The sequence below is a fragment of the Marmota marmota genome, unplaced genomic scaffold (assembly GCF_001458135.2).
Source record: "Marmota marmota marmota unplaced genomic scaffold, marMar, whole genome shotgun sequence".
In the NCBI taxonomy this organism is placed as follows: domain Eukaryota; kingdom Metazoa; phylum Chordata; class Mammalia; order Rodentia; family Sciuridae; genus Marmota; species Marmota marmota.
This window is the reverse complement of record NW_026000108.1, coordinates 1,841,745-1,854,085: the sequence shown is the minus strand read 5'-3', so window position 1 is coordinate 1,854,085 and position 12,341 is coordinate 1,841,745. Positions and strand designations below refer to the sequence as shown.

The window sequence follows — 12,341 nt, the reverse complement described above, 5'->3', positions numbered from 1 at the left end:
AGGGGGGAGAGAGAGAGAGAGAGAGAGAGAGAGAGAGAGAGAGAGAGAGAGGAGCAGAGGGCCCCATGACCTGAGAAAAAGACATGGATCCCTGGAGAGATGGGGTCAGGAATACCAAAGATCCTGCAGGTGGGGTAACTTGTTTAACAACAAGGTCCCTGATCATCTATCTGCCCATGCCTGTCTATCTAGCTATCCATCCATCTAACCACCTGTTATGGTTTGGATGTGAGGTAGTTAGTGTAGTTAGGTAAATTGGGTCTGATATGGAGTAAAATCAAAGCTCACATGTATTCAGAGAAGAAATGATTGGGTTATAAGAGTCTTATCTCAATCAGTGAATTAATCCTTGTTAGGGATTAACAGTGGTAACTGAAGTGGTAGGGTGTGGCTGGAGGAAGTGGGACTTTGGGGTATGTATTTTGTATCTGGAGAGTAGAAATTCACTCTCTGTGCTTTCTGATCATGATGTGAGCTGTTTCCCTTTGCCACAACCTTCCACCATGATGTTCTGCCTCACCTGGAGCCCTGAGGAATGAAGCCAGCCTTCTACGGACTAGGAGGAATGGAACTGGCCTTCTATGGACTAAGACTTCTAAAACTGTGAGCCCCCAAATAAACCTTTCCTACTTTACAGTTGTTTTGGTCGGGTCCTTTAGTCATAGCAATAAAAAAATCTGACTAAAACGCCACCCATTCATCATCAATCCATTCATCCATTAATCCATCCACCTATCCATCTGATCATCCATCCATCCATTCAACAAGTATTTACTGAGGGTCTGCTCTGAGCCAGCACTATGTTGGTGGCATTAAAACGTAGGACAAATAAAATGGATGAGGTCTGGTGAAATAAATGGATGAGGGGATGGGGTTGTGGCTCAGTGGTAGAGCACTCGCCTCGAACGTGCAAGGCTGAGTTCAATCCTCAGCATCAAATGAACATAAATAAATAATAAAGATGCTGTGTTCAACTACCACTAAACAAATAAATAAATATTTTAAAAAAGAAAGAAAAAGAGATTTTAATGAGACCTGAAGGAAGGTAGGATGGGACCTCCCCGCACTGTCCTCTTACTCTTCCTTACACCCCGTAGTCCTGTTGGAGAATTAGATTTGATCTGGGAGGCTGAGCACATGGCCAAAGCTTGAGGAGAGCTCAAGGCCGTCACACTCCTGATGACCGAAACCAGATCAAGGTGAGCCAGATTTATAGATAGGTAGTTATGTAGTTAGGTAAATCGGGTCTAATATTGAGTAAAATCAAGAGTGGAGGGCTGGGGATGTGGCTCAAGCGGTAGCGCGCTTGCCTGGCATGCGTGCAGCCCAGGTTGGATCCTCAGCACCACATACAAACAAAGATGTTGTGTCCGCCGAAAACTAAAAAATAAATATTAAAAAATTCTCTCTCTCTAAAAAAAATTAAAAAAAAAAAGAGTGGAGGCCATTATAGAAAATGGAGTCCAGGAAACCAGAGCAGCACTAGGGGGAATTGAAAATGTCCCCAAGGCCCTGAGCCCATCCCAAGGAAATGTTAATGAAGCAGCTCCCAGCAAACAAGGAGATGCCAATCCAAAAGCCCTCCCGGCCCAGATTACTCCTTCGGCCCACCTGTCCTCCACCCTTTGGGCCTTCACTGAAAGGTAACAGAACAAAGGACAGGAATGAGGGAAAGCTGAAAGAAGACCTTAGCTATAAAAAGGGGAAGACATCCATCCGCCTTCCGCGGATTCCACCTCTTGATCCCCTTCTTCTTCCCGGGAGAAGTCTTTTCTACTGTCCTTTAATAGACTTCTACTTTCCACTCTAAACTTGCCTCCTTGTGCTTCTCTGGTGTTATACTTCAACACTGAGGTAAACAGCGGTAACAAAGGCATGCATGAAACCTGAACTGATCCAATCAGATTTTTCTAGGGAATTTTTGGCGCAAGATATTCTCTTATGACCTGGATGGTATAGACTGTGGGTATGAGACATGGATTTTTAACAACAAAGGAAGTTAGCCCAAAGATGAAGTTGACTTACAGGGGAAACTAGAATAGTGAAAAACCAGCCTCTGCCTCAGAGCAAAGCCTGTCCAAGGAAGGGACATGACCTTTGTCCTTGGAAAGACCCACAGAGCACTCCTAGGCACATTCCCACCCTGCTAAGTTGTTTATCTACAAATAACAGGAGAGATCTGCTGCGCCAGGTGTCCCTGACTGTTGGGAAACCATGTAGTTCAGCACGTCCTCCCCTCTTGGCTTAAACCAATCAGTTCAAATGAATACCCCCTTTGTACTGACCAATCACCCCTACCCAGCTTGTTCCCGCCAGTGAATGTGCTATTCATGTTTTAGAGTTGTTTTATGATTTTCCCGCGGTGTGTGATGATTTGCTAAAAGATGCTATGATGTATGTGGGGGTCCCTGCCCTCTCCAAAGAATGTATAAAACTGCTGCAAACCCTGGGCTCGGGGCCTCTCAGCGTCACCAGTTGCTGTGTGTGCGTGCGGAGGACCGAGCTAGCTCGCAATAAACACCTCTTTGCTGCTTGCATCGATCTTGGGTCTCTGGTGGTCTTTGGGGGTCCCGAATTCGAGCATAACAGTCCAAACCTGATAGCTTGGACCCAAGAATGTGGTGATCTCCAGGCCAGCTGGCTGGCTTCTCCATGGGGTTTAGGGGTGTTGGAATGATCCAGGCCTGGTCCAGTGCACTCTTGGCCCTGGAGGATCCCAGCCTGTACCCACTGTACATGCCCAACTCACTTGTCTTGGCTTGGCCATGGTGGGGACTGGCTCAGGTACTGGAATGGCCCGGGGCCTGGGTGTAGTCAGGTTGAATTCCTTGGGCTCTGTGACCTTGGCCTTGGTCTTGAAGATAGCAGTTTGACTAGCTGACACTCCCTCCAGTTGATCAACAAGCTCTTGGATCTCTGGCTGCCATCTTGAAGGCAAAAGTGGAGTCCCTGGGTCAACAAGGTGGCCCTGGAATCTGGAGGACCCCCAAGCACTGAGGCCTCCAACAGGCTGAGAGTGGTGAGGGGCCAAAAGCCCTTCTACTTCTCTCAGACACAGTCTAGGCATACCCCCATGACTTGGTATCAGCACTCCCCTTGCAAGATGAAAGAACAGCCCCAGAGGCACTGACAGGAAGGCATCTGGAGGCCAGGGACATCCCACAGTAGGAAGCTGGGAGGCTCTGCGGACAAGTGGCAGGCGGGACCTAGAGGGAGCTGATCTGGGACAGAGCAGATGGCACAGATGGAGGAAGTCAGGAGCTAGGAAAGGAAGCTGGCAGTGGAAAAGGAACATTCCAGAGTGGCTCTTTCGTGACAGGTGGAGGGAGCTGCAGGAGTCAGGTGGGGCTAGGGCCATATCCCCTGCAGGGAGCCCACCTGCCCTCCACGCAGCCTCGGGAATGGGTGCTCTGGAGAGGGTGTGCTCGGAAGAGTTCTGTTGGGCTGCCCCAAGGTCTGGTTTCCCTGGGGAACCCCAGCTGTGTCCTGGTCCCAGTGGGAGCTCCCATGGCGGAGCAACTATGCTGACAGTTTTGCCTCAGGTCCTGGCCTGTGACTGCATTTGCCCCAGGTCTCCTGTGGAGGCAGGGAAGGTGGCAAGAGCAGCTTTGTGGTGGCAGGCCTGAGAGTGGGGCTCGGGGGACACCAGAGACAGATTTAGACCTTATTGCATCGGGAGCTGAGTTCTGAGCTCTCCCAACTCCTCCCTAGCCTACACTCTTGGGATCTGCAGAAAGCCCTGATGGACTGGGGACACTGTCACAGACCCCTCAGTGGGTGGGCTCCAGAGCAGAAAGCAGATTCTTGCCATCTGACCTCTGGCCATCAGTCGGCTTCCAGCACGGAGGGCCCTGGGTCGGCTGGCTGCAGCACGCCTGTTCCCCAGTCCCAGGCAGGGGAGCAGAGGGCTGGGGGCTTCTTGGAACCTCTCACCCTAACACAGCACTTTCTGACTCACGGAACTTCTCAGGGCAGGAAGGGGATGAGGAGGCCCCCGCCCATGAGGCACCTGGAGTGGGGACAGGGTCTGTCCAGGCACACCGATGCCCACACAGCTGCCTCACCTCATTAGGGGGTTGATCCAGTTCTTCTTCACATGGGCGGTCTCGTAGATGAGGCTCCATTCGTCCTTGATCCAAGAGCATAGGTTTAAGGGGTTGAAAAAGAACCTGAGGAACTGAGGGAAGAGGAAGTCCTAAGGGGCAGAGCCACTAGGGGCGGAGTCTTGGCCTCCACCCCCACACCCCAGGGGCACCCCAGCACCCTCACCTGCCAGCAGCAGGCAGAGTGTGATGCTCAGGGTCACATGGCACTGCAGGTGGCTAAAGAGGCTGTGCCCTCAAGACAGACCCTGGTCCTGGTAGGGTCCCAGGTAGGGAAGGGGCTCCAGCTCTGTGACTGTCCCAACCCAGCAGGGCGCATTCTCTCCAGAATGGGTTTGTGTGCCCATCAGCTCCTAGGACCCCAAAGGCCCCACAACCCACTTCTGAGTAGGTTGTTGGTGGCACACATGGAAAGCTGTCTGCCTTCCAGCCCCTGGCTCCAAAGGCTCCGGAATTTCGGGAGTGGGATTCTGCCATTCTGCCTTACCCTCTCCCCAGGGCATTGCCACTGGGTGACCTGGAGAGCCCTCTGCCTGCCCACCTTGGGGAGGTGACTTGTTTCCCCAGACCCCTGTAGCGGGAGGCTTGGTCCCAACTGTGGGACTGCGGCTGTTTTCCCTGGCCAGGGCAGGCTCTGCTATGCCCTTGGATGGCCCAGAACCAGCCATGGCAGAATTCCCAGGGTCTGGGGATTCTGAAGGCCATTCCCCAGCTTCTGGTTCCCAGGTCCAGCTTTGATTCCAGAGGACATAGGACTGGTTTAGTTTCCGGGGTGGAGCCGCCTGGGGAGCTGCATGGCTCCTACACAGGACAGACTGTCAGCTGGCCAAGAAGGGCCAAGGTGGCCCTTGGTACTGCTGGGAAGAAGGTGTAGGCCCCATCCTTTCCTGAGGGGCAGCCAGCCTGGGACCCCTGGAGGCCGCTCTGTGGGGTGTGCAAATCGTTGACACCCCCCCTCCAGCTCAGGGCCTTATGCAGTTGAGCTGAGCACTGGAGACCACTCAATAAAGGTTCCCAGAAAACCAGCCAGGAGGACAGCCCAGGGCCCCAGGGCTATCACAGGGGCCACTATGTGGCCCAGAAGAGCTCTGTGGTGACCAGAACACATGGTGCCCCAGTGTGGGTCCGCAAAGTGCAGTCTGGGCCTTGGGAGCAGGAAGCGTATTGGGGAGGTAGCCCAGGAAATTCAAGGATGACAGAGGGACAGCAGTGAGCAAGGCTGTAGGTACACAGGAGCTCTGGTCACTGCTGCCTCCCCAGCATGAGCCCCAGCACAGCCACCTCCCCTCACCAGCCTCTTGCCCTGCTTGGCTCAGGCCTTCTCCACACAGAGGCAACCCAAGATCCTCCCGAGCCCTCCAGCTGCCCATCTTGGTCATCTGCCCACCCCATCACTCACACTAGTGGCCTCCTTCACCTACCCTGCCTGCAGGGCCTCTGGGCCTTTGCCTATGGCCACTGCCCCTCACACTCTTTCCTGCCCCTCTCCATTCCTCTTCTGGCTGTCAGTCATGATGCTACTCTACACCCAAAGGGGGCAGTTGGCCCCTGCACTGGGCCCCTGTGGTGGCCATCTCCTCCCTGCTGGCCTGCCTCCATTTGGGCACACCCTACTGGTCCCATCCAGGCTTCCTGGGACTGTCCCCCCACCTGGCCACCACTCTCACTGGGCCCCTGCTGGGGCGGGGCTGGTTTTGGTGTGTCTGAGGCAGTCCTCTAGCTCTCAGTGGATTCAGTCAGCATGTGGGGAGGGGCTGGCAGGAACTTTGGCCCCCTCCTGGAGCATCCCAGGGCCACTCCTCCCAGAAATGGTGGGTAACATCTGGGGAGGCCATGGGCTGTGGTCTCCTGAAAGCCAGCCTGGGCACACTACCACTTCTGACCACAGCAGTGATGGCATTCCAGAGGGGTCATCCTGTCTTTTAGGCCCCTTTGGTGTCTTCCTGGAGCCCTGAGGTGGCTAGGGGGGCCAGGCATCAGCCAAGGGCGACCGCTGGATCTGTAGCTTCTTGGTCCCCTGGGAATCCACATGGGGCTGTCTGGGCTGGTCAGTGACCAGCACCAGGAGTGTAATGTGTGGCCTGCACTGGTGCCCCTGCTGTCACCACCACAGGGCCCAGGGCCAGATGAGGATGGACCTTGCTTGGCATCACCAGGGTCCAGCATGGGCAGTGGACATCAGCCAAGCACAGGTCCTCTAGCTGGGCAAGCTGCCCTGGCCAGCCTCAAGCATTTCTCGGAAAACAGTCCCTTCATAAAAACGAAACCCCTTGCTTAGGAAAACTACAAATATTTATTCATTATAAGCTCCTCGTGTTTACATGTGAGCAGGAAAACGTCCTGGACAGACCAAACGCCAGCTGCTGCCCCTCATTTCTCCTTTACCAGTTAGATAGTCAAGATGCCGTATGAGCAGGTATCCTGGGTCACTGTGGCTGTGGATCTGGTGGGTGCTGCTGCTCCAGTCTCCCTTTCCCCAGCACTCCTGGTCCTGTAGCCTCTCCCTCAATCTTCTCCAGGAAGCCATTCCCATGCCAGTGACCAAGCCAGTGGCTAACAGAATGTGCTCACTACTCATGTGCTGTGTGACATCAGTTGAACACTTAACCTCTCTGTCCCCATTGCCTTAAGTGAGGGATGAGCACCATGTAGGAGCAGCCTCATAGGATGGTGTGAGGGTGAAGCAAGAACAACACTGTGGGCTGCTCAGGAAGCCTGGCCCACAGGGAAGGTGCACTGAGTGTCCTATAGAAACGTGGGCAGTGGACAGGCAGGCAGGCAGCAGGCACCTGGGATCCCTTCTGGCAGCAGCAGTATGTGGTCTTGGAGGGAGGGGAGGCTGTGGTGGGCCTAGCATTTGCTCAGGAGGTGGAGAAGCCCCGGGAGGCTCCAGAGGCCCAGCTGACCCGAGGGCTTCTCCTTGCCCTGGCTTATCACTAACAGTGCAAGGTACCACCCACCAGAACACAGGAGCACAATCAAATCTCCCTGCAGCAATGAGCCCATTCTCCCCAGAAGTGAACAGAACAACCCACCAGAGTTCCTCTCATTGGAAGAAACCTGGAGGTGCTCCCAGGGGACCAGCGGCCTCCCTTGGCGGCAGCCATCCTGGGGCTCACCTTGCAGGTCTTGCGTGTGGGCTGGGACTTGATGATGCTGCAGAAGAGCTGGAAGCCGAGCTCATCCAGCTGGAACGTGGCCAGGTAGCACAGCACTGCAGAGGGGGTGCAGCGTGAGGGTGAGGCTGCAGAATCGCCAGAGGGAGGCCTCCCAGGCACACACCCCCCCCTTGCGCGGGGCCCAGGACACACACCCAGCTCCTGCTGAAGGTCCCAGGATGGACATCCCCAGACAACAAGGAGCGAGGTCTTAGAGCGGCCGTGGTTTGCCGCCACTGTGTTGTCCCATTTGATCAGTTCTCAGAGGTTCTTCTGGGGGACAGATGGTGTCGCCCGACCCTGTAGCCTCTCCCACTGCCTCCCACCAGGACTGGGCAGCCCCCACCCCTCCCTGGGTGTGCACAAGGGCCAGCCTGCACCAGGAAAGGCAGAGGCCAGAGGTGTCTTGTGTTTAATGACTCAGCGAGGTCCAGACTGTGGCCTAGGGCCTGCTCCAAGGCCTCAGGGTCAGGGGTCAGGAGTGGCCCAGGAAAGGCGCCAGTCTTGCCCAGTCACCTTCCCTCGGGGGCCAGACTCCTTTGACCCTGTCGTGAGCCTGAATCTCAGTGTCCCCATCTGTGAAGTAAGGAGTCACTCTACCCTGGTCCACCCTCTCGCAGGTCACCACGAGTGTCAGTGAGGACGCAGGTTTTGGTGGGACTGCAGCTGGAGCCTCTGCAGCCTGAAGAGCAGCCCCTGGCTCCCTTGGTGGCTCTGCTGAGGTCTGACCACCCCTTCAGCCCCTGGTTCTGGAGTGGCAGCAGCCTGGGGCTTAGGGACAGGTGGGATGGGCACCCACCCTGGAAGAGGCTGTAGTCAGCCCAGAGGCAGAGTCGGCCATCCCGTACGTAGAAGGCGTCTACCACGATGGTCAGCAACTTCCAGTATTCAAGGCAGCCGGACAGGACCTCCATCACGAACGCCTGCTTCAGGGGGCTCAGGACCTGGAGGGCAAACAGCCAGGCGGGCAGCAGCTGGGGGGGGGCGAGGCGGGGCAAGGCTGAGGTAGACGAGGGGAATGACCGGCGTGGTGGGGACAAGCCCAGGGGACCTCCCTCACTGAGGACAGGGAGGTCCAGAGTCAGGCAGGACGGAGTGGCTTCATGGCGCCTGCACATGCCCAGTGCCCCTGGACGGGACGTTTGTGTCTTGTGCATCTTACCACAGTAACTTAGCAAGTGGGCTCAGGCAAGGTCCCAGACACAGGGGTGAGGGGAGTGCCAGCAGGAAAGCCTGCAAGACCAGTGGGTCCCAACACAGCCCCTGTGGCCCCAGGGCCACTCTCCCATTGGCCCCTTGGAACATTCTGGGTTGTGGCCTGCGCAGGACACGCGTTAATTATTCAATAAGAAAAGAAGGTTTTCAAATTAAGTTCTGAGAAGTTTTTCAGTTTTTGAAGCTGGCAGGAAATGAAGGGTCTGACGTCTCCAGCCAGCACGGGAAGGGCTGGTGCGGACAGATGCTTAGCCTTTCCCCAAACAGTTCAGAAATGGGTTGAGAGAGTCTTGTTTTCCAGAACTTTCAGCTCAATGAGGGCATTTCCAGGAATCTAAGGAGGCCGTCCACAGGCACACACGTGCGTCCAGAGCCATGCACTGTAGACGTGGAAATGGGACTACCCAGACTTCAGCCTCTCCAGGCCCTGGAGTCAGAAGAGAGTAGGGTGGTGACCCCCGGGGGTGAGGCGTGGAGAGACAAGGGGACACATCCCTGCAGTTGGCATGCGCTACTTCGGTAACAACTTCAAAATCACTGCCAGGCTTTGCTCCAGCCGGTTACCCTCTTTCAGCAGGCCCTGCAGCCTCAAAACCCTCTGGAAGAGCTGAGCCAAGGAGGCCTCAGAGCCGCAGCAGAGCAAGAGCCCGACACTGTGGCTCACGGCTGTTACCCAAGATGAGCTTTCTTTTGTTACTTTTTTTTTCTTTTGTGGTGCTGGGATGGCCCCCAGGGCCTGGACAAGTCACCTCTGCTTGCTTCAGTTCCCACTGCCCGTCTCCCTGAGGACGGGCTGAGCCTCTGGTGTCCCAGACACAGGAATGAAGACCCTCCTCTTCCTCATTCAACAGAGGCAGCAGATGCCATGGGAGGTTATCAATTGTTCCCTCTAGTTACAAGGTCACTGGACACACCTGTGAGTACAGGCAGGGCTGCTGAGCTGGCTCTCATTTCAGCCACCAGCCTCTGTCCCCCTCCCCTCGGGCTTCCCTGACTGCAGGCTGCACCCACACCAGAGGACACCACCCCTGCTGGGTCTCAGGAAGCCCAGGTCCTGGGCCTAGGAGTCAGAGGGTGATGAGTCATCTGTGCTGAGGGCTGGGTGACTCTCAGGACTCTGGACAACTTCTTCTGGTCTCTGGGGCTAAGACAATAGGGATTCTTTCGCTCATTAGTTGCGAGTGTGTTCGGGATGTGTGACAATGTCTTTTTAATAAGAGCAGGTGTGGGCTCTGACGCCATCAGCCCTGGGCAAGGCAGGCCTGGCAGAGAGGCATCGGGCAGAGGACCGGGCAGAGGACCTTGCAGATGCAGGGCTAAGTGGGATGAGGCAGTGCCAGTAAATGGCACCTGGGTCCATGGGCCAGGCTGGGCCAGAGGCCAGGTCCTTGCAACTGGGGAAGGACAAGCATGCTGGGCTTGCAGCTCCCAGGACAATGGTGTCAAGCGGTTCACAGAGACAGACTGATCCTGGAACTGGGAATGGGGTGAGAGGTTGCTGAGCACTCAGCCCTGGCCCGGGTTCTGGGTCTGGACAGGTAGGCTCCCTTTCCCAGGAGTCAGGGCAAGGCCTCAACTGCACTAAAGAGGTCTTGATTCCCAGCCAGGCTGTCACTGAGACCATGAGACATGGGTTGTGGCCACCAAAATTTTGGGCTTTGGTAAGTCCCCACCCAGGGAAATCAGTCAGCAATGACAGCTGTCCCAAGGGCAGGGGAACCAGAGGTCCAGATCCCTGCAGTTTCACAGTCACCAGGCCTCCTGTAGGAGTCACTCTGGGTCTGTGGAGCTAGCCCAGGGCCAGGCAGGACAGGGCCTGGTGCTAATCAACCACAGCTCAGGACTTGCAAGCCCTATTACCAAGACCTGTCAGTCAGAGATGCAGACTGAGGCAGGTCAGGAGCCAAGGCAAGGAAACTCAGGCTGCTGGATGCCATGCAGACCATCAGTCCTCAGACTTCCCCAGTCTAGTGGGCCACAGGCCCACTTTCTCCCCCAGTCCTGGGCCCAGCACTCCTGCAGGAGCTCTGGGTGGTTCTGAGGCCCCGTCTGTTCCCAGCCTGCCCCTCTGTCACAGGCCTCCAATAGGAGGCGGATTTCCTGGGGCTACTGCAGCAAATGGACCACAAACAGGGTGTTGGAGACAGAGAACAGCCTCTCATGGCTCTGGAGGCCCAGTCTGGAGTGGAGGTGCACCAGAGGAACACCCAGCCACCGTCCCTCCTAGCAGGGTCACGGGTCTCGATGCTTGGTGACTGATGTCTGCCTCCCTCAGATCACAGCCTCTGCTGCAGTGTGGCCTTCTTTCCCACCTCTGGGTTACCATGTGCTCTTTTCCCTGTGCCTGTGTCCACACTCCCTCCTCCTCCAAGGCCATCCTCATGGTTAGGGCCCATCCTAAATTAAGGAGCCTTCATCCACAGGCTTCAGCTCACTCACACTCATGTAGACTGCAGGCCTGTGACACATCTGGGGCACAGCCCAGCCTTCCACGTGCCCTTCATCAGACTCCACCTGTTGGTTTCTGTGTTGTATGACTTTCGGGCAGGTGGCAATCTGCAGCCCTGGCCTGAGGAAGTCGGTGTATTACAGCTGAGATGAAAGCGAGTTGTCCAAACTGGGTCAGTCTCCAAGGCCCCGTTCCACTTTGACTTCAGAGGGACATTTTGCAGTGAGCAAAAGGGCCAGGGCCCGTGAGGCAGGTGCTGCTCCGCCACCCATGTGAACGCCAGTGCCGGCCTCGGAGGTGCAGGGCCAGTGCCCCCGGCTGCGCCAGTTCCACTCACTGCTGCCGGTCTGCAGGATGGTGTCGGGGTGCTAGGATCCCCAGGGAGAGGCACACACATGGGTCACACATGACTCAAGGACCAGGACCAACCCCAGACTGTTGCTGTGACTCACGCTCCTGCCTGGCGCTCAAGAAGCGAAGACAGTAGCTCTCTCTTTCTCGCTTGAAGAACCAGCCCGCTCTCCCCACTGTGGGCTGAGGCAGGTGACCAGGAGGGGGAACGGTCAGTGTTAGGAACAGCTGGAAACCAGTGTGGCCAGAGCAGTGGGCATGGGGCTCAGAGAGGGTCAGGGCTGGAGGAAGGGCTGGGAGCAGGCAAGATGACCAGAGCTGGCAGCTGGAAGTTTGCTGGGGCCCCTTCGGCTGTGGCTCTCAACAGCCGAAGTGGGAGGTGGAGAGAAGCTTATGTGGGAGAGAGAGGCTTGTGGAAAGCCGGTGGTGGCAGTTGAGGCTCTGAGGGTTTTTCCTGAGAGGCTGTTTTGTTTGGCGTGTGTGGTTCTAAAAGTATCTAAGGTAATACAAGGAGCTAATGAACCTTATGCTGAATTTGTAGATAGGCTTATTCAAACAGCTACCAGAGTTTTTGGGAATACAGAACAAGCAATGCCATTACTAAAACACCTGGCTTATGAGCAAGCGAATCGTTGGTGCAGAGATATCATTAGACCATGGAAACATGAAGATTTAAACACATATATTAAATTATGTAGAGACATTAATGAACAAGAGCAAGTCGTGGCAGCTGCAGTAAAACAGGCTTTAGATGCCAGAGACATTAATGAACAAGGGCAAATTGTGGCAGCTGCAGTAAAACAGGCTTTAGATGCCAGGCCAAGAACATGCTACAATTGTGAACAAACAGGACATTTTAAAAGGAATTGCCCCATTGGAGGAGGGTTTAACAAAACTAGGTATCAAAGGAGTAGAATACCAGGTATTTGCCCACGATGCCGTAGAGGGAGACATTGGGCTAATGAATGCCGTTCTCAAACCACCATAGAGGGTACTCCATTATCAAAAAACGAACAAGGACCAGGTGTTTATCCACGATATCGTGGAGAAAGGCATCGGGCTCCA

The 12,341-nt window shown here is 55.4% G+C and overlaps 1 protein-coding gene across 1 annotated transcript in view; it reads right to left on the bottom strand.

The window, feature by feature from the left end:
* Cfap99 (cilia and flagella associated protein 99) overlaps nucleotides 1-12,341 on the bottom strand; it is a 41,655-nt gene that overhangs the window by 25,850 nt on the left and 3,464 nt on the right. The window contains exons 2-5 of the mRNA XM_048783968.1: nucleotides 8,061-8,235; nucleotides 7,223-7,317; nucleotides 4,065-4,129; nucleotides 2,750-2,927 (exon numbers count right to left, since the gene is read on the bottom strand). Of these exons, the coding sequence (XP_048639925.1) occupies nucleotides 2,750-2,927; nucleotides 4,065-4,129; nucleotides 7,223-7,317; nucleotides 8,061-8,235 (513 nt within the window). The remainder of the gene's footprint in view (nucleotides 1-2,749; nucleotides 2,928-4,064; nucleotides 4,130-7,222; nucleotides 7,318-8,060; nucleotides 8,236-12,341) is intronic.